We start from the raw sequence: 26,982 nt of genomic DNA, 5'->3' as shown, positions 1-26,982 counted from the left end.
AACTATCTGACCCCCTTATCCATGAGCATGCCTTTGACTTCTGTCTCAGATACAGTTCAGCATCAGTACCATAACTCCATGGCAGCCTTAGGGTTTTTCTTGCTCTGTATGCACTGACACTGGTACAAGTCTAGAAAGACTGAGAGCGCATCCCAGTGTCATCACAGGACTTTGCTGCAACAGGGCTCTTGACCTCTGTTTATTCAAGGGACTCTCTGAACTGCCACCCGTCTCGAAGTCAGTTGAAGTGCTATGACTCCCTGCAAATAGAGACTGAAATCAGACTTTCGCTTGCCAGATCTCGGTTGACTGATGTTAGTTCTAGGGTTCAGTTTAGGGCTTATTAATCAGACCATCGATTTCATCTGTGCGATCCCATGACCGCTCATTTGGACAATGTTTTCGCCCTGATTCCTTTCACAGCCAGCACACTCTGTCTCCAGACGTTCGGTGTGCTGTGTGCTCTGTGCTGCAGGGAGGATGCCCCACAGGCGTCTCTCATCTTGACATCAGAGGATACCTACCTCTGTGCTTCCCAGGGATGCCAGTGCTCAGCCCTGTCAAAGGGAGATGTGTTCCAGAGCTTATGTAAAAAGTCAGATAAAACAACATTTTTTAATTAATGACTCAAGTGAAAACTTAGGTATTACACCAATCACATTTTTAAAATTTATTTTTATTTTTATCTTATTGGTATCAATGGAGTTTTTCTTGCATGTATATCTGTATACCATATGTACGCATTGCCCATGGAAGCCAGAGAAGGTATCAGATCCCCCAGAACTGGTGTTACAGATAGTTTAAGCTGCTGTGTGGGTGCTGGGAATTGAACCCAGATGCTCCCAAAGAGCAGCCAATGCTCTTAACTGCTGAGCCACCTCTCCAGCCCATGGCAGTAGCCACATTCTAAAGCTAGCAGCTTCTACTCTTTCCATTGCAGAAGAAGGTCCTATTGAGGACCACTGGTCTAGACTTGCATTACTACACATATAGACATTTTATTAATGACAGTTTTGTTGTTGCTAAAATTTGTAAGTTTAAGTATTGGTTGGTAAAAGCTAGTGTAATTGTTTAGCAGTGGTCAGGGAGATGGGATGAGGCGGGTGAAACAGAAAGAAGAACATCTTGGTGATACATTGCAAATCCTGTCAAGCTCTTCTTTTTGAGAATTTGAGAAACTGTATAAGAAGGCAGCTTTGGCCATCTGCTGCCTGAGAGCAGAAGTCTGGACTAAAATCTAATCCCCATAGGCTGAGGAGGCCATGAGAGGTAGAAGCTGCAAGTCTGCACTACAGAGACACCGAGTCCACTGGGGATCAAAGGGCAGAAGCAAGATAGTGACTTCAGGGAGTACTGGGCCATCGTGGGTCCCACTTGTGCTTGGAGATGTCAGCTTCTGTCTGGTTTTGTCATGGTGTGAAGAGGTCTGAGAATGTCTGCAAGGTAATAACAGGAGTCCCCAATACTGAAGATCTGTGCTTTAAGAGGAGAATGTTGGAATTAGATGTTTCAGACTGTTTTCTGTTACTATAACAAAATACCTAAGATGGTGATTCACTAATACAAGATGATTTGTCACATCTGGTGGCCATCAAAGCATGGGAGAGGGCATCACACATTGAGTCATGTAACTCCCCTCCCCACTTCCTGTTTGTATAGCTAGCTGCTAATACCATCACAGGGAAGGCACACTCATCTCATAAACTCCTAATTTACCTTTGACATACGAGTCTGAGATTCTTCGCGACACATATGATATCATCACAGGGACCCTGCAGAAACAGGCCACCCCTTGATGGTGGGAGACAAGGACGACAGTCATCCTAGATGGTGTGGGTGGAGGAGGTTGGGGGAGCACACTGAGGATGGGTTATGGTTTCTTTGTAAATCTGGAGGAACGGTAGCTCCTCTGTGTGGGAGAAAGGGAGATGCTTAGACTTTAAAAAAAAAAAAGTAAAAGATTTATGGCAAAAAGAGAAAGCCAAAGACTCATCTGGGGATCAGTGAGACAATTATAGGCAACCTATCAAATGGTCTCTTTCCGACAAGCTTGATCATGTCACATTTATGTATGAAATCATCGGCTCGTGACTTCTGTATACCTGTGTGGCACATACGACGGCTGACTAGTCACCCTCCCTCATCCCCCTTGTCTGATAAACTTCCTCACTGTGACACACACTGGACCTTGCTGGTAGCCATTGATAATAAAAGGTGTGAGGAATAAGCAGGGCATAAAAGAGTATCAGAGCTGTGTGCACATCTGAATGACAGCCCAGTCCTCCAGCTAATCTCAGGGCAAGGAGACACGATTGTCCCCATTCTCCAGATAAGCAGAGATAGAGGGCCAGCTCACTGCATGTACCACTTGCACCTTAGGCCCTAAAACCTCGATTCCTGTTGGAGAATAGGAGTCAATCCATCTACTCTGTAAAATTATTAAGACTATTAAATGAAATATCCTGTGGGAACAAACCTAATATAAACTGGGGTGCTCTGTTTTTCGGGGAGAGCTGTGAGATCAGGGTCTTGCTACACAGTTCACACTAACATCAAACTAAGGACCCTTTTGCTTCTACCCAAGTGTAGGGTTATAGGTGTGCACTGCCCTACCAGTTTAAAAAAAAAAAACCTCACAGACCATGAATTATTGATTCTGCCATATGATTAAAAGTCACCACGAGTTGAGTTTAGGTTTGTCTCTTCCAACTAGATAAGTCCTGTGCTCCGGATGCAAGGACTCCGGTAACTTCTACCAGGCTGGAGTCATACTGTGCTAGACAGCCTGGTGTTTAAAAAAGGTGTTTTAAAATAGAGTAAACCGTACAACAGAGATGGTGTCCTGAATGGGAATCCACCAAAGATGTTGACATTCAACATACTGTAGGCTTCATCCCCACACTTGTTGTGGTCCACACCTTGCCAGTGGGACATTCCTGGGGACTGTCAGTTAAAGGGTCTCTGAGTCTTTAAAGAGTAAATAAGTCCACCTGCTTTTTTGCTTACTATGTGATTTTGGAAAATTCATTTTGTCTTTGGTACCTTGAAGGGAAGTAAAGCAATAGCCTGCACTTCACAGAAGGTGCTAGGACAGACTGGAGAAAACTGTGTCATGTTCTGAGCGATGCTTGGAGTCAGCCTTTGACCGTGCATTAAACATTTCACTGGTATGATTGACAGGTGGCAAGGGCTGTGGCGAGATGACAAGGCAGAAGATTACGGGACCCATGGAAGTCTCCTTTAGCAAGACTTCGGTGCATGGCTGAAGACATTGATTAATGACACCGCATGTCCCTTGGGAGCAGCATAGCAGGAGCACAGGTGCGCTGAGAGATGTGAACCCGGGGGGGGGGGGGGAAGGGAGACTCGGGCCACATCCATCAGGGAAGGGCAGGAGATCAGGCTTGAACAGTCTCCTCGGGGTTCTGGGGTCACTCCAGCTATCTCCCCAAAGGCTCTAAATGACTTTTCCAGGCTGAAGCTGGAAACCCTCAAGCCTCCCCAATCCAAAGACACACTCACTTTTTCTTACAGCCGTTGGAACCACTGCTCATGTTTATTGGAAAAGCAGAGCATGAGGCGTCGGTGGCTTCCACAGTTTTCCGAGTCCTGACTCTATCACCTCTAAGCTTACCCTTCCCTTGGGAGGCAGCAAAACCGCCTTAACTTAATGTTCCCAGGGAGAATTAATGAGAAGGTACACCGATGTAGCATATTATGAATAGCACTGCTTAAAGAGGCTGAGTGGGGGAGAGTGGATGAAGATTCGTCCCAGAATAGAAGTTTCTTCCCATCATGCCATGTCCAGCCAAGGGCACAGACTTATCCCCTCCCCTACCAATACTCATAAGACAGGAGGGACTTCTCACAGAGTCCTGAACTTCCTGCAAGCAGAAAGGCAGCAGTGTGACAGTATAGCCACTTTTATCAGCATCATGTGTCTAGAATGGGTTCTGGGTGGTCGATGGTGTAGAGCCGAAGGATTCTATTGGTGGCACAGTGTGTGGAAGGGCCACCATCTGGAGGGCCATCATCAGAAGCCATGAACCAGCAGCCACTCCACTGACTTCTTAGTAACACAGTGGGACACGATCAAACATGGCCATGGGAAGGCTAGTGAGAGCACTCTTATTGATTAAAAGAAAGTGTATGGTATGCAAATACTTCTATTGGTGTACACGTAGACCTTTTATGAGAACCTGAGCAGAGTGTGTGTGTGTGTTGGGGCAGAGGCTTGGGGATTGCATAGACGCTTGGGTTAGACTCCCCGGACAAAGCCCGTTGGGAGCCTAGGTGGGAGCATAGAGCTTACTGAATCTCCCCAGACAGGGAGCTGTATCTGCAGAGTAGGAAGTCTCGGTGTGTTAGGGTCAGTGACCTTAAACTCAGAGCCATGGCAAGCTGCGCTAACACAAAGTTAAGACTCCACAAAGTTAAGTTGAGCTTAATTCCAGTTTGGGAACATGAGTGATGAGATGTGGTATGCCTATAAAAGCAATTACTCTTTAGATTAAAACATCCTGTAGGGAATTGTGTCAGCCCTGGGGAGCTGGGGTTGGAAAACAGGTATAATTTATCTTTACCAATTACTAGCTGCCTCAGCTCCTCGCCCGGTTCCCTTGTCTGTGATGAACTCATTAAGTCTTAACATCCTTCAGCTTTGGGAGAAATGCTGACCGAAGCACGGGTGGGTGCCCTGCATATTTATGCATAGACACCATTTCTAAAAACACGTGAAAAGGCAGAACATTCCAGAGAGTTTTAGAACACACATGTGTGTGCCAACCCTGGTTGCTTAGCCTCAACACCGACTCTCTTCTGGAATAAGAGAGTCCTGTGATATCTTCGTGTGTGCCGAGGTTCTAGAACGTTCTCTCCCCAGTGAAGGGGCTTTCTAGAGGCTGAGGGCCAGACTCAAGGTCCTATTGCCTTCTGGTTTTAAGGCCCTTGCGTGGCAGCAGGACAGAAAGAGGACATGCGGCATGGGACATGGGATCTGAAGTCAAACGACCAGTAAGGCCAGCACCCAATGGGAAAGAAAGCAAGACGCGCCACTTTACCCAGTTAGACTCTACCAAATGCCTAACGGATATCTACAATAATGTTTGAAGTAAGTGCATATAGAGAGCTTGTGTTTGTTCTCAGTCAGCCGGCACAGGCAAGGCAGGCCTGCATCCACCTGTACCTGCTACCCATGCAGATAGGGGGCGCGCGCGGGCTCCCGGCCCAGAGCGTTGATGTGCTGCTGAGCACTGGAGCCCCCTAGCTTCTCGCTGAGTTTTTGGTTCACCAGCTCCAGGTGGCGGCTGTTCTTCCGTGCCTGCCTCAGAGACCTCTTGACCTTCTTGACCCGCTCCCGGAGCTGCCTGTTCCGCTTCTCCAGGGTGGCCACCTTTTGCTGAAGCTTCTTGACATGGTCCTCTTCCTCAAACAGGGCCTTCTGCACCGAGGAGCACATGAGCTGAGGGCAGAAACAGTACAAAGGGAGGGGTAGGTGAGTCTCGGAAGGTATGCGTCAGGCAATGGCCACCTTCATCCGCGCAGGAATCCTGCCTGACCTCAGATACAAACAGAATCCCCACTTTGCTCTTCTTTGCAGGAGTTTTCGTTTGAAGGATATTCTAAATATTGGTCACTGGCGGCTGGAAGGAATGAGCTCCATCCCATAAATCAGTAAGCATATGCACAAGGAAATGGAGTAGTTCACAGGGAGGAGCCATAATTGTCCCTTGAGCATGCAAACAGATGTTTAGCCTTGCTTACAAAGGTAAAAGCAGTTTAAAGCCATGGCAGGTTATTATTTTCTACAGATTTATGGATGGCGGGGGATAATAAGGATTAGACCTAGGGCCCCCAGCATGTAAGCAAGTCCTCTGCTCCCAGCTGCATTGCAGCCCTCTTCTGACTATAGACTCCCAAAGTCAAGATGGGAGCAGCAGAACTCTACCAGACAATGTGTAGACCCCATAAAGAACAGATGGACTCTGTCCACACAAAGACTGTGCATCCTTCGCCCTAGTGATTCTGAGGCTTCATCTCACAGAAATACATTCACATGTGCAAACCATCGGGTATACAAACATGATATGGTGTTTGTCCCTTCCTTCCTTGTGGGGTGGGTGGTGAAGATTAAACCCAGTGGCCTCAGAGCGTGCTACACATGTGCCTGGCCACTGAGCTGTATCCCATCATTTGTTATTTGAAAGGTGACTTAAATAGTGCTCCAAGCCTGTGATTCCCCACACTTGTGAGGCTGAGCCAGGACTGCCTTGCATTTATTTGGGGTAAGACTGGGCTAAACAAGGCTGCCTCCAATATGTATGTTTTAAAATGCAAAACCAAACACAAGGTTTCTGTTTTGTTTTAAAGAGTTCAAAACATCTTTAAAATGTCCATCAAAAGAGACCTGGTTCAAAAATCACAGCAGGGCTGAGAGCGCAGCTCAACCACAGAGCCTTGTCCAGCAGACACAGGATGACAGGAAAGTAAATCATTACATGACTGAAGCGCTTTATGTCTTGTGTCTTTAAGGGATTAACGTGCTCCGCTGTAGCAAGGCGTTATAGAAAGCCCAGTGCAGGATGATGTGGACATTGGGAGATGAGGGCTATAGTGGCTGACCCCGTGTACACATGTGTGTGCTCTTTCTGAGAAAATGCACAAGCAGCTGGTGACAGTGCTGTGTCCCAGGAGCAGAGGGGTCAGGTGTGTGGAAAGACTGAGCCTTTTCTCTCGTTTATTTATTTTATGTATATGAGTACACTGTCGCTGTCTTCAGACATAACAGAAGAGGGCATCAGATTCCATTACAGATGGTTGTGAGCCACCTTGAGGTTGCTGGGAATTGAGCTCAGGACCTCTAGAAGAGCAGTCTGTGCTCTTAACCACTGAGCCATCTCTCCAGCCATCTTTCTGGGTACTCCTTGAGTCCTGTGCTATAAGCTAGATCCCACTCTCATAAGGAAGTAAGGGGTCTTCTCACCACTGCACATCATGTGTTCCCCCCCCCCCCCACACACACACACATACACACAGATCCTGCAGATACGGTAGACTCCATTTCTAATCAGAGGACAGTGGTGTTCTGGCCTTTGGTAGTACAGCTCTTGATAATGGGTCCTCCTCATCACATTCAACCAACGATGTATCAAGAAGAGGAGGAGGAAGAGAAAGAGGAAGAAAGGAGAAATAAAAAGAAAAAGTCTGGAAGCTCCTAAAAGCATAATTTGCATGTACAAGCTAAGAACTACCCTGAATCCACATGAATGGGGTTTAATCTTCCCCAGCTATAGCCTGACACCATCTCTCAGACCCTTAGTCTGTCTCTAATACCCATCATTTAGGATATGTTCCCTGTGCTTCTTGTGTGTACTTTGTAGGGAGACAACGGATGGGTGCATCTCTACTGGGACATGTATAGACTGTTTGCCAGAAACCAGTGCAGTACAGCAACTGTTTATACATGTGGTGTTAGGTGTTCTACATCATCCAGAGGTTCCTGTATACAAATTCAGTGCCACACTATACATAATACACAAGGAACTTCAGCATCTGCAGACTTTGGTTTCGGAGGAAGGATCCCAGCGCCCTTCCTGTGCTGAGGAAGAGCGCTCCTCTAGCTCCCGCCACCTACACTGTGGTACAGCAGTATGGTTAGATGTGTGGCCTTTTGTGGTCGTTTGAATATGCCTGGCTGGAAGTGACACTATTTGGAGGCCTTGTTGGAGAAGGTGTGTCCCTGTGGGCATGCGATTTAAGACCCTAGCTGCCCTAAAGCTCCCAGCTGCCTGGAAGCCGGTCTTTTCCCAGGTGCCTTAGAAACAAGAGGTGGAACTCTCAGCTCCTCCAGTCCCATGTCTGCCTGGATGCTGCCAAGCACCCACCTTGATAATAATAGACTGAACCTCTGAACCTGTAAGCCAGCACCAATTCAATGTTGTCCTTTTTAAGAGTTGCCTTGGTCATGGTGCCTGTTCACAGCAGGAAAGCCCTGACTAAGTCACTCTCAGGCCAGTTGTCCTGGTTTTCTCACCCTTCCTTTTCTGCTTCCCAGTGCTCTCACATCAGGCAAGTTTCTTGACCTCGGTGTGGTGGACTCTGCATAGCACCAGCCACACTGGCTCTGGGACTGGAAAGTCTGCTTCCAGCTTGTTGGAGTGTTACAAGGAGACAGTCCTCAGTTGACTTTCTAGAACCTGCCTGGGTTGTCTTCCCTTTTCTCCAGCATTTGCAGTTAATGACTAGGTGGGACAAGGGATTAGGAACTCCAGGGCCCCTCATCCTATCCTGGAACATGTCTGAAGGGACATCTTCAGCTTCACAGTGTCCCATGAGCTAGACGAGGGCCCCAATGAAGTTGGAATTACAAATAGCTTTACCTTTTGACTGCTCCTTTATCCCATCTTGCCCTCCTGCCCCCAGGCATGCCTCTAATGACAGGATTATTCTCTGAAAAGACTCTTGCTTGCTCTTCTCCTCTCAGAGTCTCCACTTCAGGAAACCTGACTGGCCACCCACAGTTTCATTGCGTGTAGCATAAAATTAAACACTAGGGTTGAAAGATTTAATGAGTTTTTTCTAGAAAGCTTTTGGGCTCATGTCTTGATACATATTAAAGTCATTGTCAGCCAGTAGTTGAAAATCCAGGGACGTGGTTTAAAACTGGACCTTTGTGGTCAGACCCTCCTACACATCTCCAGTCTTGCTAACAGTTTGTGCACCACAAGCTTGACCACAAAGCATGCTGGATCCCAGTTCTTCCACCAGCTCACTGTGGTCCTTTCCAACTCCAAGTCTATGCCTCCATCTCTCTTACTAGAGCGCCAGCCTCCCGAAGCTCTCTCTGAACCTTCTTAAAAAGACACGTCTCACGTAACCCTAGCTAGTTTCAGAATTATTATGTAGCCCAGGCTAGCCGTGAATTCTATGATCTTCCTACCTCAGGGCCTGAGTGCTGGGATTCTAAGCATATGCCACTATATCTAGCTGTCTGGCAATCTCATAAGCCCTCTGTGGGTCCACTTTCATGGTGCCACCTAGACCACACTCTCTCTCCTGCAGTTACTCACACTAGGGATAATATAATACACAATGAGTCTCTGTGTCCTTGGCAGATCACAAATTTTTCAAGATCTAACTCACCATTGACCTGTGGGTTCTTGTTGCCTAGCAATTTTGGATATATGGAAAAAATGAGTCAGTGTTCCAAAATTGTCATTTTAATGGTTTTAAGCTCCTAGAATGTCAGTGTTTCAAGGAGACCACATATGCAATACCACCCTCTTCTGGCCAAAATGATCCACTCTCCCCAATACACACACACACACACACACACACACACACACACACATACACAGAAGAGAAAATTTGTACAAGAACCTTGAGGAGCCCATACTATTTCTATCATATATGTGTGAGTAAGTACGACCTCTATATTTTAAAATTCCATATGTCTAAGTAGCTAGGAGAAACACTTTGTATCCATTCCCCTTATATTGAAGTCCTTGCAGGAGTTACAGTAGATTTTTTCAAGAACAGGATAAAAGAAGATGATAAGCATTATCTACTAAAACAAGAGACCCAGGTCTTTCCATCTGAGCAGAATCCACGAGTATATCCCAGACTATCACATCAAGGAAGAGTTAAAGGGATCATGAGACATGAGCTATCACCATGTCCTAGGTCCCCAACATTCCTAGTCCCAAGGGCAAACAAGTCCCTATTCTAGGGACTCCAGGGCAAGAAAGCACAAATAACACAGGCAGCCAAGAACGCCCTGACAATGACCTGAGGAAGGCAAGATGAATCTGAGAGGCACCAAGCTGTCTTGGGGTTGGGGTGGGTGTAGTAAAGGGAGAAATGACAATTTCCAAAGCAAGGTTAAATGTGTTTCTTGGTGAATCATCCTGTGGTCCTCATGGCTTCTCCTTCCCCCAGAGGAGCAAAGAAAGACATCAAAGGACTCATGTGTTCAATGCCACCAGTAGCAAAGGCATAATCCAAGACTATTGTCACACAAGTCTTTCCTCTTCAGCAAAGATGCCACGTGCATTGAGACAATACCATACCATAACGAAGCTGTTGCCCATAAAAGCTAAAGTGGGTCTCCTGGGTTCTAGCCATCACTGCTCCCCCAAAAGTGAGAATTCCTAAGAAGAAAACTATGCTTTTCAAATACATGTTTCTTTAAATTCCTGTTTCTGAGCAGGTGGGGGCCCCTGAATCTCCTGCATGTGGAAAGGACTATGAGGGGGGGGGGGCAGTGAGTGAGATCTAAAGTGACTAAGTAAAAAAAATTAAAAAGACATCTAAAAGACAAAAGGAAGAAAAAGGAAAAGAAGAGAAAAGGAAAGGAGAAAGAAAAAGAAACTCCTGTTTGTGGAATACTTTCCAAATGAACTCAATATCTTAACATTTTCTGGAAAAAGAAAAGAAAAAAATAGAAAAGGCCCAGATGTGCTATTTGCTCATTTAGCTTTGAGGTCCTTTCTTCAGTAATTTGAGCTGCAGAGGGGGAAGGCCGGGCTGGGCTGGACTGGAGCAGGTACTACACATAGTCTTTGAAGAACCAACAGGAAAGGTCCTGGGAGGAGAAGCCACACATTCCCCAGCCTACCCTGCAGAACCCCTGCACTTTCCCCAGGCTAAACCGGGAAGATGACTCTCCAGCTAGATGCCTAAGCACCTCCACTTGGCCTGTGGCAGAGTTTTATCTGGAAGTTTCCATGCGGCTGAGCGAATGCCTGATTTGGGGCAGATGGGCAAATTGCCAGGAGGTGGAGGTTGCTTTCTGACTTTTAACAAGTTAGGCTGAGGTCCCCAGGCTTCCTTCTCTTTTAAAGTTGTGTCTTTCTAAAGCTGAAGAAGTAACAAGCTAATTATAGATCAACTTTTTAAAAGATAAATAAGGAACCAAGACTGGATGGATGTTTAGTTGGCACCACTCAAACACAAGGACCTGAGCTCAGCTCCCCAGATGCTAAGTAAAAACCTAGCTGCAGAGATGCACACTTATAACCCTGGGGTTGGAGAGACAGAGATAGAAAGCATCCTTGAGTCTGGATGGCCAGCTAGCCTAGTCGGATTGGCAAGCCCTGGGTCTTAGGTCACACTAAGAGATCCTGTCTAAAAAGAAAAGAAAAAAAAAGGTGTGGGACCAGCTAGGTGGTCAAGCCTGACAACCTGAATTTTATTCTCAAGAGCGACATGGTGGAGGGAGAGAGCCATTATCTCCTGTAACTTGTCTTCTGGCCTCCAAGCAGTACACACATTATATGAATGTTAAAAATAAATAAATTACAGTAAGGTAGAAAATAACTTTAAAAGGTACTCAATGTTGGCCTCTGGCTTCTACACGCATGTGTACAGTGCACACAGCTCATGCACACAAACAGGTATATGTATATACTCACACACGCAAAGAAATCCCAAAGTGGACAGTTTAAATCATCCGTGAATACACGTAGAGAAAGGCATTGTTGACATTTCACTGCATGTATTCCTACGGTTGGGTTTCTGGTCCAGGAAAGTACCTAAAGATTTCAAGCAAAACTGGAATCATGCTGTTATTACATTGCCTGTTCTAATTTTTCCTTGGAACTTTATCATGAGTATTTTGCTATAAAAGTACCTCTTATTTGCCTGAGGTTAATAATCGTCTCTGAGGGTGACTGCCTCACTCTGCTAACCTAGGCCTAGTCCTGGAAGCTTCTACCCTCCAAACAATATTATCTAGGCCTAGAATATTTCCAGCCTCTGAGACTTACTGATGAATAAACTCACCATTTCTAGCTCTTTCTGAACTCTGGATGGCTGGTCAGCCTAGCTATTCTGGCTCAAACTACTCTCCAAGCTGACTGATTCAGTCTGGCTTCTCTCAGTTTCTCTTGAATTGCTCTGCTTGTCCTCATACTAACTCCAGCAATATGTTCTAATCTTTTAACTCCTTCTCATTCTCTGGCTCATTCTGTCTTCACCTGTGTCTAGCTTGTTGTCTCTTCAACCTGTCTGTCAGACTCTCCTGGTAAAACTGACCCCTCCTCCTTCCTGCCCTACCTCTCTTTCCTCTCTTCAAGAGAGCTAGGCAGATCCTATTCTGTCAAGTCTTTCTATGATTTGTCACTTTGTCTGCCCCTCAATTAGACATCACTTTCAAAGACGGGTCTTTCCTTCTACAAACTAACTTTACCTTCATCGTTTGGGATTAAAGGTGAGTACTAAGGGCGTGTCTGTATTCCATCCAGAGGGATTAAATGTGGTTGCTAAGGCTGAGCCACACCACAACAAGAAACAGGGTTGTTGTTTTTTTTTTTTTATTTACAGTAACCAACACAATCTCAGGGTTCACAGTGTGATCAAATACCCTGCAACATTTTCCAGACGCTGGTCTGCATATTTCTTTCATTGAGCATCTCAATAAAAACACCTGTAGGAAGCATTGTAAGGCCCCCAGTACCTAGTCAGGAACCCTTTCTCCTTATAACAATAGGCTGAGAAGAGAGAGGATTATGGGATTGGTGCTGATACATCCTTGAGGCCAAGTGATCTTGATGTAGCCATTTTGGTCGCCCACCTCCATTGACAGGACACACGTGTGGAGTGTTCCTTGTCTGAACCTCTGTTTGGTATATTCCTATCTGGTTCTCTTTTCCCCCAGGAGCTCAGGTTCTGTGAGGGTTTATAGTCACAACCTTGAGATGGTAAGGAAGGGCATCCACGCCACAGTCTAGAATCATCTACCACTTCCAAATGAGTTTAGCATTCTTATACTCTTTCCTTCCCTCCCTCCTTCCTGCTCACCTCCTTTTTGTTCTCTTCAGCAAACAAAACTAAACAAAATACTTGCCCTTGTGTGCCTGGGCAATGTGAGGGATAGGAGGGTTTCCTGGGTTACTTTGTAACACACTGGTAAGCATTGTATGTAGCCAAACAAATATAGTGAGTCTGAAAGTCACTGTCTCCTAGTAGTGGGCAAAACAAGTGCTCTCGGAGAGTCTTTCTGCACAGCTGCTTTCAATTTAAATAACCACCTACAAGGACAAGACAATGTGTACTTTCCGAAGTATAAAGAAACAAAAGGACTGTCCAAAAGTAACAAGACAGACAAATAGCTTGCATTTTAAACACCTCATTCCCATTCTTGGGATTCAAAAAATGAGAAGGAAGTGGGGGAGGATTTTTTTTTTTTTTTAAATGGAGAGTAGTGGTAATCTAACTATGGCCTATCACAGAATCTTGCCCCACTTGAGTAAAGTTTTATTAGAATACAGTTACATTTGTATGTCTGCATATTATCTGTGGCATTTATTGTGCTACAGTGACAGTTGAGTAGTTGCCATAAAGACCTTATGGTCCATAGGCTTAAGGTATTTACTATCCAGTTCTTCATAAGGCTAGGGAGTGGGGAACATCTAAAACCTGTCTCAGGAGGGACAAATGGAGGTGAAAATGTGATAATTAAGCACTGGATGGACTGGGAGGGAAGGTGTTCCACAGCCAAGGAATTAAGGAAAGACAAGGAATAGACGAACATTTTAATCAGAGCGTTCTGGGACCTTGTATATCCACCCCTCACCCCCACAATCACATTCATACCACTCTGGAACACCGACATGTGATTTCTGTGGGTCACAGCCCAGGATACCAGTAATATTTGTCCAAAGGTCATTGCACTCCAGCCCAATAGCCTGTGGCCAATTTCAAAAGTGCAGATGGAGGCGTAAACTTTATACAACTTTAAACGGTAGAAGGTCTAAAAACAGTACAATACAGGCATGCTTGCTTCACCATCTGCGCTACAGGGGCTCAGCTGGCCCCAGCTCTCTTTGGCCCTTCTGCAAATAAGTTGGAAAGTTAGCCTTGCTATATCATTTAACGAGAGAGAGAGAGAGAGAGAGAGACAGACAGACAGACAGACAGACAGACAGACAGACAGTCCCCAAGCTGGGCCAAACCCACAGTTACTGGGGAAACACCCAAACCTTGGAAGTGACAAACAGGGCGGTTCTTCTGAGGACTCTCTTGAGGGACAGCCTGAGATGCCAATGACAGCATTTGACTCGTTGGCAGCTCCTTTGCACTACCCAAAGTCAAAAGTGTTGCCTTCTCTGTGCCAGGTGCCCAAGAGAAGAAAAGGCTGTGTGACCTGAAGGCGAGGTATATGGGGAAGAGGAAGGCGGACATGGGGTTGGGTAGAAAGTCATGAGAGAGAGAGAAAGTTGGAGTGAGAGTTATCTCCCACTGGACAAAGTAAGGAGGCCCAGGCCTCCCACTTGGCCTGTCTGAGCTCATCTCCAGGCCCCACCCCCAATTCACTTAGCCAAGGAGGGACCATCAAACACCCCTGATAAAAGGTGGGGGGCTTCAGAGTTAGGCAAAACTGGGACTGAATCCTAGTTCATAGGATTTGACACCCCACATTGGTATTTGTTACTCTGTGGGACCTGCCCCATCATCTGACAGTAGGGCCTTAGTCAAAGATCTGCCTTAGCAAAGTTTTCTCACACATAGATTAGCATAATAACACCATTGTGGTAACTGAATAGGAATGCCCCCCATAGGCTCATACATTTAAATGTGTAGTTATTGGGGAGTGGCCCTACTTGAGAATGGCCTATTAGGAGCTATGGCCTTGGTGGGAGAAATGTGTCGCTGGAAGTGGGCTCTGGGGTTTTAAAAGCTCAAGCCAGGCCCAGTGTCTCTCTCTTCCTGCTGCCTGTGGATCCAGATGTATTATATGGTGGCCTATATGCTCACTGCCATAATGATATGGACTAAACACCTGAAACTATAAGCAAGCTCCAATTAAATGTTGTTTTAAATAAGAGTTGCCATGGAAGGCCCTGAGTTCAAATCCCAGCAACCACATGGTGGTTCACAACCATCCTTAATGAGATCTGATGCCCTCTTCTGGTGCATCTGAAGACAGCTACAGTGTACTTACCTATAATAAATAAATAAATCTTTAAAAAAAAAAAATCTGCAACCCTATAGGTGGAACAACAATAGGAACTAACCAGTACCCCCAGAGCTCATGTCTCTAGCTGCATATGTAGCAGAAGATGGCCTATTCAGCCATCATTGGGAAGAGAGGCCCCTTGGATTGCAAACTTTATATGCCCCAGTACAGGGGAACACCAGGGCCAAGAAGTGGGAGTTGGTGGGTAGGGGAGCAGGGATGGGGGGAGGGTATAGGGAACTTTCGGGATAACATTTGAAATGTAAATAAAGAAAATATCTAATAATAATATCTCTTCACAACCATAGAACTTTGACTAAGCCTATTTCATTGAATTTCCTGGAAGATTAACTTGGTTAACTATTGAGTTTTTGACATCTGACAAACTTGACCCTCACTGATTGAAAGCTCCTTGCAACCATAGTAGAGTCTCTCAAACATGTAGGTCTTTGCACAGGTATTTCTCTATTGAACCTTCCTCACATCTTTGTATAATTGATAACATTCTTTGGGTTCTCCAAGTCTTTTTTTCCTGAGGCCTTCCTGAGTCCTCCAGACAGAGCCCAGTAATCCCTGTTGAATCCACTTAAGTGCATCACATTGTTCTCTTGTGGTTCATCTCACTCTGTCCTGGGCCTCCCAGATGTTGAACCCCTTGAGTTAAGATCTTTGTATCCAGTGCCAAGCACATAGTTAAGTCCTTAGTGAATAATGGGAAGAAAAGTTTTAAGTTGAAACAGAAACAAGTTCAATGGTTTGAACCTAAGCAACCATGAAAATGATCTTTTGAGTGTTCTAAGAGGTCCCCCATCACCCTGAGACTCTCTGACTCCCAAGAATGTTTAATCATTTTGACTTGTTCTGACTATATTTGGATTGACTTTTAGGATTTCTAAAAGTAATAAATGTTCTTTTTTTTGATCCTGCCTTGGTCTTACTTGTACATCCCCATGTCAAATCCTGTAGAAGAACATGTTGGAAATGAGAAAAGAGCATTTGAGGGGGAAAATGCTGGATTTCATAAGGCTTCGTGGTATAGTTAGCTTCAGTAATCAACTTGACTTAACATATGGTCTTCTGAAGAAACCTTCCATTAAGTAACATGGCCTCTGGCCATGTGGGTGAATCGTCATCTAGATTGATGATTGATGTGGGAAGGTCCAGCCCACAGTGGGGGGGGGGGGGGGCAGCATCCCTAGGCTTCACTAGGGCTTGGTCTGTGTAAGAACACTAGCTGAGCATGAGTGAGTCACTTAGTATTCCTCCATGGTTCCTGCTTGAATCCTGCCTCGATTTCCCTCAATGATAGACGACAATCTGGAAGTGTGGGCTGAAATAAACCCTTTCCTCCATTAAGTTGCTTTTGGGCATGGTGCTTATCACAGCAACAGAAATCAGACCATTCAGGATCATCATGTGGAAGATGGTGCCTTGGGGAGGATGAGGAGGATGGGAACAAATTCTTGGATGGCTAGGGTTTGAATGCTAAGAACAGGGGAGGTTGGGCTGCTGGGAGTGAATTCTCTGTCAGAGTAAGCCGATTCTTCCTATCTATGGTAGTTACATGGACAATAGAGCTGTGTCTTTGTTACTATAAATCTACTGCAAAGTGTTTCCCAAAATGGGTTCCACAAAAGACTCACCTCACTGGGTGGCTGCATGGTCAAATATAGTTCAGAAATGATGTAACTCATGCCTCCTTCTTTGAGAAGAGTTATTCACTATCTGAAACCCCATCGTACGACAGGAGTAAGCAACCCTGTCAATTCCGGAAATGCTAAAATCACAGATTCTTGGGATAGAAGGATGCTCAGCTCTGCAGTGGAGAGAAGGCTCCCACCTGAACGGAAAGGAGGGGTTGTTTTACATTTTTATTGGTTTTCCAGGGGTTCACTCCAAAAATTCAGCATCACAGTAGATGGAATGTGAATCTAGTTGCAGGGAGCCATTTAGATGATGGCCTTGGGCATTCCTTTGCAGTCTTCTCTGTGACAGTGTCAGAAAGACATTTTCCAACTCTTGTTGCCTCCTGAAATATCATAATCCTGCCTTAGCCAGTCACACCAGCTAATGCTTCTCTCTACGGCAGCAGCCGATGTTGCTCTACACTACGGACTGGCTGAAGTGGTTCACCCGTGGGAGGGATGGCCTCACTCTCCCCGGTCCTGGAATCTCAGGTTTGTGAAGATCTGATGGTTGATCCTGCATGCATGCATGCCTCTGTAGTGCCTCACACTGCGTGGGTGAAAGGGTATCATTCACCCATGGGTTTTCCTTAAAACCCAGCAGCTGACCCTGCTGCTGCTGAGATAAGAGGATCTTTGTTCATTCCTGCCCTGGCCCTGGATGAACAGACTACAACTGAGCCATTGGTGGGCTCCTTAAGCTCCACCCTCTGGACTACTGCTGATGCCTAAATGATGCTCATGCTTTGACCTCAGTGGAGGAAACATCCATAACACATCCTTCTCACAAGGATATGGAGTGTCAGGCTGGACTGCAGACCAAGTGTTTGTGGCACCAGCTCCACTGAGACGAGGGATCTGAGAGCAGAACCTCTCTGTTCCTGCTCCATCTCACTGGTGCTCGATCCCACAGGTGCTCCATCCCATAGATGCTCCCTCTTCCCAGTGCTCCATCTCACCAGTGCTCCATCCCACCAGTGCTCCCTCTTACCAGTGTTCCCTCTTACCAGTGCTCCATCCCACTGGTGCTCCCTCTCACAGGTGCTCCATCCCACGGGTGCTCCATCCCACGGGTGCTCCATCCCACAGGTGCTCCCTCTCACAGCTGCTCCATCCCATGGGTGCTCCATCCCACGGCTGCTCCCTCTCCTGGGTGCTCCATCCCACGGCTGCTCCATCCCACGGGTGCTCCCTCTCATGGGGGCTCCCTCTCATGGGTGTTCTCTCTCAAAGGTGCTCCATTCCACAGATGCTCCAACAGACGGGTGCTCCCTCTCACAGGTATAAATGATCTAACACACATTTGACCTGACACTGGTAGCTAGTATTCAGTCTCTAGCTCATCCACTGAGAGAGGCAGCTGAGTCTGGTTTTCTTCCTTGTGACTCCTGCAGTTGCCTGGCATCCCATGGCTGGCTGGAAACTCCAAGAGCTCCTACTGCCCACCCTGCTGGGGAATGAGAGGGGAACTGAGGGCCTGCTTGTATTTACTTTGTAGAGATCGGTGACTTTGTCCACGTGGACATATCCAAGGCCAGACTCAACAAAGACTGTTCATCTTGGAGAATTTACCAAACGCAGACACGTTTTTATGCTCTTGAATTAAGACAGGTGGCCCCCGAGCTGAAAGGGGCAAAGGACTATGTTGGAAAGAGCTGGGTTGGGGGCATGGGGTGGAATGTCTAAGACTTTGCTTCGAGACTTGCACACACTCTAAGTGTTTCTTCCTTTCCTCTGTTCTCCCTCTCCTCCCTTCCCTTCTCTTCCCCTCTTCTCTCTTCCCCACCATTCTCCTCCCTCCCTTGCCTCTCTCCCTCCCCCCTTCCTCTCCTCCCACCTCTCTACCATGTGCATGTGTTTTGAGGGCTGGATATTTACCCATGTGTGGGCATACAGACATCAGAGGTCAGTATGGCTCCCCACCTTACATTTGTGACAGGCTCTCTGACTGACTGAAGCTCACCGATTCAGCTAGACTGGCTGCCAGCAAGTCTCACAGATCTCCCGCCTTCAGCTCCCCAGTGCTGGGATTAGAGTATGAGTCTACACACCTTGTTTCTAGAATGCTAGGGTTCAAACGTGGGGCCTCATGCCTGCATGACAAGCAAGTTACTGATGGAGTTATTACCCAGCCTCCCCTGCCTTTCTTGCTAAATCTGATACTGCTGGGGGGAGCAGGGACATACTGGGGAAGCCTTGAGGTCACTGCATGTTGACTGTGGTTATTTTAACACACTGCCAGACTCAGTCAATAATTCTATGTCCCAGAATGAAATCTCAGTTGATAATTCATTTGGTAAAAATGTGACTGGAAAAGTTATAAACAACAGATGACAAACTCGAAGGGACGGATACTACAGAAGAATACTTCTGCCAATCCAAGGGTTGTCTTTCCTGGCATGTGTTGGATTCAGTCTTTGTAAACTGGAAAGCTTTAATAATAGGCAAAAATTTCCATGTGGAAAGCATTAGATTAAAGGGCTTTACCCAGCACATTTTACCAGGAGCTTTGGCCAGATCCTGTAGGGGTTACTGTCTGTCAGAGAAAAGTTACAATGTAAATAAGTTAACCTTTCCTATATATATATAAACTTACAAGCTATTCCTGCATATCTTTTTAACAGCCTGCTGTTCTATCTTCCTTACTGAATGAAAAATATCAATTGTCAAAGAATTGGAAACTACTAGAAAACAGGGAAAATAATCTCACCATTCAAAAAAAACCTTTCACTTCTCTTTTAGTGTGATTTTTTTTAAAAAAAAAATCTGACTATAAACCAATTAGTATTTTTTATTTGTTAAATGATGTAGGGGTATAGCTCCGTGATAAATGATTTGTTTAGCATGTGCAAGGCCCTGGGTTTGATGCCAAAAAATGAACTTTTATTACAAACCAGATTTATTATTCTTTGAAATACTTATTTGGATAGATAGATAGATAGATAGAGGCTAAATTAATTTAATTAACTTGTGTGACTCTCATACTTAATTTTAGTATGAGATACCGTTTAATGTATGACAACATAAAACTTCACAGCCTTTTTTCTGTTTTTTTGTTTGTTTGTTTGGTTGGTTGGTTTTTGGTTTTTTTGAGACAGGGTTTCTCTGTATAGCCCTAGCTGTCCTGGAACTCACTCTGTAGACCAGGCTGCCCTGGAACTCAGAAATCTGCCTGCCTCTGCCTCCTGAGTACTGGGATTAAAGGCATGTGCCACCATGCCCGCTTTTTTCTGTTTTATAAAAGATTTCTTCAGGTTGTTTTTAACATGTGTGGGTACATGTGTGGGTACATGTGTGGGTACATGTGTGGGTATGTGGCCATGAGAGCAGATGCCTGTGGAGGCCTGAGGCATCAGACTGCCTGGAGCTAGGTGGCTCTGAGGTGCCCAATGTGGGTGCCAGAAACCAAACTCAGGACATCTGTAAGAGCAATAACAGTTCTCACTCTTAACTTCTGATTCCAGTCCAACTTGCAGCAATTTTCAAATACATAATATGCATTTGATATAATATTTATATTTATAGCTTACTAGGCATACCGTATAATGTATGCTAACCACTGAACGAATTCTTCCTATGTACCTGAGATTTGTATCCTTCCATCAAAGCTCCCTCCTTCCTCCCCCTCAGCCTCTAGTACATACCATTCCCTTCTCTGCTTCCTTGAGGTCATTCTTTTTACATTTTTACTTCATTTTATTTTTGTTTTGAGACAGGGTCTCTATATAACCTGGCCATCCTGAAAGTCTGTAGACCAGGATGACCTTGAACTCACAGAGATCTACTTCCCTCTGCCTCTCAAGAGCTGAAATTAAAGCCACTGCCACACCCAGTGAGATTATTCATTTTAGACTTTGAAAATATGTGAGACCACATTCCTGTTTTAGTTCACTTATATCCTGTCCTTGGGCACCTTGGCTGACTTCATAGCTTGGTGATTATAACTAATGAAGCACTGAACACACAAGGTACAGATCCTCCCTGATGCAACCACCACACATCCTTCACACTACACACACTTCACTTCAGATATTCAGTAGTGAGATTTCTGGAATCTAAGGTAATCTCTCTGTCTCTCTCTCTGTCTCTCTCTCTGTCTCTCTCTCTGTCTCTGTCTCTCTCTGTCTCTCTGTCTCTCTCTCTCTCTCTCTCTCTCACACACACACACACACACACACACACACACACACACACACCTCCATGAAGTTTTCCACACCACAGTACTAATTGATAGCTAATTAGCAAGGGCTCCTTTCGCCCACCAACACTTAGTACAGTAGTCAATCTTCATTGTCAACTTCAACCAGGTTTAGATTTCTCTAGTCTGTGAGGTCATGTCCAGAGAGTATTAATGGAGGAAAGAAGATGCCCCCGCACCCTAAACAAGAGCAGCAGCAGCCCATGAGATGGATGCTCAGCCCAAAGCCAAGGAGCAGGGCAGGTGTACAAGAATATTCCCAGTTCTCTGCTTCCTGGTGTGTCCTGATGTGAGCAAGCAGAATAACACTGTTCCTAACCTCCACTCCTTCCCCACCATGGGGGACTGAACCACCAAACTGTGAGCCAGAATAAACTCTCCCTCCCTTCATTTGCTTCCTGTTAGGTATTTGATCATAGTAATAAGAAAGTGACTAATCATCTTAACTTTTACCTTTTTAAAATTATAGCCATTCCATGAGGTACAGGGTGATACAACCACGGTGGTTTAATTGGCATCTCTCTGATGGTTTAATTGGCATCTCTCTGATGGTTAGTGATGATGAGAATGAGAGAGGTGCCCTGGCCCTTACCACTCTCTTCCTTGTTCCCTTGGGATGGAAATCTCCATTCCTGGGGAAACGATTACTGGACTTTTGCTAAGGATTGGCTTGACCATGCAGGTCATCTCAGGTTGTGGGAATGTTTTAACAGCATTCCTCCTTCTACTCCATGAACAGGGATATCTCTACTTACCATCTTTAATTGCTTTCATCGATGCTGTGAGTAGTTTTCATTGTAAAGATCTTTCACCTTTTTTGGTTCAATTTATTCCTAAGAATTTTATCATTTCTTGTAGCTCCTGTAAATGGGATTATTTTCTTCTCAGTTTAGGTAGACTGTCGCTGTATAGATACACTACTGAGTTATACATACCTTTCGGCCTCACTGGATTTATTTATTGGCTCAAATAGACTTTTTTTTTTTTTGTGAACTCCAGGGCTTTGTATATCTGAAATGTCATTGCAAACACAGACAATTTAATGTTTTCCTTTCCAATGCCTTTTATTTCTTCCATTGCAAACACAGACAATTTAATGTTTTCCTTTCCAATGCCTTTTATTTCTTCCCTTGCCCAACTGTTTTAGCCATGACTTCAGTTCTGTGCTGAACAGAATTGGTCAGTATGATTTGTGTTCACCTTTACTGACCTTGAAGGAAAAGCTTTGACCATTTCACCAATAAGTGTTTGGGGTTAGCTGTGTGTATGTTATACACATACACACGCACACGCACACACACACACACACACATACACACTCACACACCATTTCCATATAATATACTGTAGCATGCAAAGTAGGTTTGCATTTTTCTCCCTAGACATTTTGCATTTTTAAAAGTGTTATTTGATTCTACCTAGTTACAATTGGTTCCTTATATGATTTTCATAATCCTGTTTTGGCTGACTCTCCCCACTCCCACATAAATACATATGCATATATTAGAAGCTATGATCTTCTAACATGAGAGAAAGACATGCAGTGTTTGTCTTTATGAGCCTTTGTTAACTCACTTCTAGTTCCATCCATTTCTCTGTGAATTGCAGGTTCATTTTTTATAACTAAATAAAATTCCATTGTATCTATATACCATATTTTCATCTCCATTTATCTCTTGGTGAACATATAGGCTAATCCCATTTCCTTGCTATGGTATGTGACCTTTTTTTGTGTTGGGATATGTTCTTTGATTTGTTGAAAATTTTTATCATGAAAAGACACTAGATCCTGCCAAACTCCTTTTTCTGCCTACTGAGATGACCACATGAGTTTTGCCCTTCACCCTGTTAATATACTACATCTTGTTTATGGATTTGTATATATTAAGCCATGCTTGCAGCCCTGGGATAAATCCTTGACCATGGTCAATTTTTCCTGAGACATTTTGCATTTTTAAGAGCGTGATAAGATTCTGCCTAGTTACAATTGGTTGGAAATTACTCCTGGTCCATACCATTTGGGCCAGAAAGAAAATACTTGATGTTATTTCAGTCTTCCAGAATAGTTCAACATTTTTGCCTAGCTTATCAGTCCTGCAAAATGTGCTGTGGGTACTTGAGAGGAATTATAGTGTTCTTAAAGGTGAAGTGTATCTCTTATAGATGACATACAGTTTGGGTTCTTTCTAGGTCTTTTTTTTTTAATCCTTTCTGTCACAGTATGTCTCTTGATCACAGATTTTAGTCTCTTTACATCTGTGATAGGTAACTGTTGATAGAGCTAATTCCTGCCATTTGTTATTTTCTGAATGTGTGGCGCCTTCCTTTCTCCTTTGCCGCCTGCCTTCTGATAGGCATTGGCCAGTGTTTGTTGTTGTTGTTTTGTTTTGTTTTGTTTTAAAATCCCCTACTATACTTGGCATATCTACAAAAGTTTGGACTTTGTGGTTACCTAGACTTACAAAAAAAAACATTTTATAGTTCCAGTAGGCTATTTTAAACCAACCATTAGTCATGTTCCTAAAACTACAGTTTGTAGACCCAGTATGGTAGTGCACACCTTTAATCCCAGCACTTCGGAGGCAGAAGCAGGCAGATCTCTGTGGGTTGGAGAACAGGCTAGACTATTTGAGTTCCCAAACAGCTCATGCTATATAGAGAGAGACTCTATCTCAAAATACACAAACAAACAAACAAACATAAAATCTACAGTTTGGTAATTGGGAGACAACTCAGTCAGTAAAGTGCTTGCCTACAAAGTCGAAGGACCTGATTTTGATGCCTAAACAAATCACCATCCTGGGAAGAGACAGAATAATCCTGGGGAGTCACTAGCCTAATTGGTGAGCTCCAAGTTAATAAAAGACCTTGTATCAAAATAAATAAAAGGTGTTCCTGAAGATGACACCAGAGGTATCCCTTTGCCTACATACCCATGAGCACACAAATGCACCTCCATACACAACACACACATATACACATTCACATTCATTTTAAAAACTACAGTTGGACAACTCCCCACCCACATTTTATGTTTGTTTTGTCTTTTCATTTTGAGACAGAGTCTGTCTCACTGTAGACCAGAGTGGCCTCAAACAGGCCAGGCTGGCCTTGAACTTCTGATCCTCATGCTTCCACTCACCGACACTGCAGACATATGACACCATACCCAGATCTCATGTTCTAATTTACATCTTTTTTACATCATGATTTATTTGACACATTATTCTAGCAATTAATTTTAAATTTTTTTCTCTTGCATGCTGAAGATAAGTTTTATATACATTTACATATTATTAAATTGATAGACTTTTCTCAATTTGACTGTTAACACTAATGTGTTTTTATCCTTCATTGGTTTGTTCCATCAACTTGAAGAAATCCCTTTAACAGTCTGTTTTGTTTTGTTTTGTTTTGTTTTGTTTTGTTTTGTTTTTTGAGACAGGGTTTCTCTGTATAGCTCTGGCTGTCCTGGAACTCACTTTGTAGACCAGGCTGGCCTCGAACTCAGAAATCCACCTGCCTCTGCCTCCCAAGTGCTGGGATTAAAGGCGTGGGCCACCATGCCCGGCTTTTAAGAGTCTTTCTAAAGCAGGTCTGGTGATGATGATCTCCTTAGCCTTGTTCGTGCTGAAGAGCCTTCACCTACCTTCATTTCTGAAAGACAGTGTTGCTTGGTAGCTCCTCTTGTTTCTCCTTAGCACATGTCATTCCATCCTCTTACCCTGCCAAGCTCCTATTAAGAAAGCTTGCTGTTTGCCCATTGTAACTTCCTCGGGGGAATAGTGTCATTCCTGCTGCCTTTGTAATTTCACATTTGTCTCTCATTCTTAACAGTTATCTTGATTTAGTCTCCTTTGGACTGGATATGATTGGAACGTAGATGAAGTTCACCCACAGTCCAAGCCTACTTCACAGATTCAAGTGCCAGACTCGCCCCCAGGCCCCACTGACCTTATATGTCTGAACATACATGTATTGTTGTCTAGATTTGAAATTTTTTTCCTAAAATATGCTTTATGATCTTTTCTTTCTTCTCATCTTTGAATTGCTATAACTGACTTTTTGTTCTTTGGAATGCTGTGCCAGAAGTTCTAAAACTTTCACCATTCCCTATCAATATTTTCTCATCCTATCTTTGAGTTTATAGGTATCTCTTCTACTTGATCAATTCTGCTGTGGGTTGCTCTCTTACATGGCTCATTTCATTTATACTTCTTATTTCTATAATTTTTAAAATTAATTTCTTTTGCTTTGGTCATTAATTGTTTTCCTGACTCACTGAATAGTTTGCTGAGTTTCCTTAAGATAATTATGTGAAATTCTTTGTCAGGGAGTTCACATGTCTCCTTCTCATTAGAATCAGTTAAGCTTTCTATTGTTCTTTGTTATTTTTATGTTTCCTGATCCTTTTTGACTCATGTAGTCATATGTGGTATCTACACAGTTGTAGAAGTAGATGTATATTCCAATCTTTGAAGACTGATTTTATCTAACAAAACCCTTCATCAGTAGCCAGTCCAGAGGTTTTGGGAAAGCTAGTCATGTCTGGATTTACAAGGGTTAATCAGTTAATTTGGTCCTTTGGAGATTTAGCCTATGAGCTAAAATGCCTTTGTAGGACCATTAAGTCTTAGTCTGCAGAGGCCAGTATTCTGATAGATATCGAGGTCTAGTTCCTAGATATGCTGGACATAGCTGGAACCCAAGTCCACAGAGGTGATCATGTATCCTTTAACCATGGAAACTGTCATGAAGTGTGGGGAATTGCAGGCTGGTCTCCAGTCGAGCTGAGGTCTAAACCCTGGGAATGGTGATAATTCACCTTCATGACATGGTAGGCGTTCCCTCATGCTCCTGGAATTCTGGCCCCTGCCTAAGTTACCCCCCCCCACAGCCCCCACAAGCAAAGCATGGTCAGTAGTCACGTAAGCAATGGCCCAAGCTTCTGACCTTCAGGCTAAACTCCTCTCCAGTTACCTAGCAATAGTAAAGACCATAAAAAGGGCTGTTCTGCCCCTCCTTGCTCTCTTACTTCTCACTCTTATCTCCCTCTTACCCCTCACTCTTACCCTCTCCTCTCTTTGTCTTCTCCTCTCCTCTCTCCCTCTTACTCTCTTTCTCTCTAGCCTCCCCCCTCTCTCTACCTTCTCTCTTTCTCCCTGCATTTCTATAATAAAGCTCTAAAACCATAGAATGTCTCTGCTCATCAAGGCCCACTGCACTTGGAGGATGAGACAGGCTTTCTCCTAATGAGCCATTTCTAATCTCCCATTAGAAGGCCTTCCTGTGCTCCAGTATCCGTTGCACTCACTCTCAAAGGTGTTGGGAACCTCTTCCCTCAACCCTCTCCTATAACCCTGGGGCTTTAGCAAGGTAACTCCAGGAATCCCCAGGTAGGGCTGTCCCTTGGCCACCCCCTGAAGAGTGGGATAGAGGAATGCCCACCCAATGATGAGTGGAAGGCAGTTAGCAACCCTCCCATGCCTGACAGACCAGAGAATAGGTAAACTCTGGCAAGGTGTGGGTCTCTCCCTCCCCCACTTCCCCTGGGCCCCTTTTTCAGGGATAGACTTGGAGCTTGCATCCATAAGAGCCAACCAATGGGGCTGGTGGAATATCTGGTACTTAATCTATATCATCTTGGACTGTGGGAGTACTGCATCTCCATCCATAAGGGCTGGCTTTGCACCTAGAGCCTGAGTCCTTAAGGGCTGGCTCAGCAATGGGTATACTAGTATGTTAGTTATTTTACTTCTTGCTATAGCAGAATACCTGATGGAAACAACTCGGGCAATTATGGATTTATTTTGGCTCACGGTTTAGAGAACACAGTCCATCATGGCAGCAAAGATGGAAGCAGCTATCTTATGACTTGAGTGACAAGAGTTTAGGGATAGCTGGTATATCGCAACAGCAGACAGGAGACAAGTATGGTCCCTCTTGAGATACGCCTCTAGGCTCACCAGGTGGGCCCCACATTCAAAATGTTCCTAAAGTAATGCCACTAGCTAGGACCAAGTATTCAAACACAAACCTGTGGGAGACATTTCATATGTGAATCATAACAACTTGGGCGAGCCTGGGTATGCTGGGTGTGGCAATGAGCAGGTCCTTCCCAGTGTCTTCAAGCATCTAGGGCA

The 26,982-nt window shown here is 44.5% G+C and overlaps 1 protein-coding gene across 2 annotated transcripts in view; it reads right to left on the bottom strand.

Moving 5' to 3' along the window:
- Window positions 1-867: 867 nt before the first annotated feature.
- Ccdc3 (coiled-coil domain containing 3) overlaps window positions 868-26,982 on the bottom strand; it is a 99,110-nt gene continuing 72,995 nt past the window's right edge. Inside the window, exons 3-4 of one of the 2 annotated variants that reach the window (XM_029547692.1) lie at window positions 5,186-5,461; window positions 868-1,473 (exon numbers count right to left, since the gene is read on the bottom strand). In XM_029547692.1, coding sequence (XP_029403552.1) covers window positions 5,189-5,461 — 273 coding nt within the window. In that variant the 3' untranslated portion in view covers window positions 868-1,473; window positions 5,186-5,188. Of the gene's footprint in view, window positions 1,474-3,530; window positions 5,462-26,982 lie in introns of those variants that run through there. The other variant, XM_021215579.1, reaches the window with a different exon arrangement.

The sequence above is a fragment of the Mus pahari genome, chromosome 16 (assembly GCF_900095145.1).
Source record: "Mus pahari chromosome 16, PAHARI_EIJ_v1.1, whole genome shotgun sequence".
NCBI lineage: Eukaryota > Metazoa > Chordata > Mammalia > Rodentia > Muridae > Mus > Mus pahari.
The sequence above is the reverse complement of the archived record's forward strand: the minus strand, read 5'-3'. Positions and strand labels throughout refer to the sequence as shown.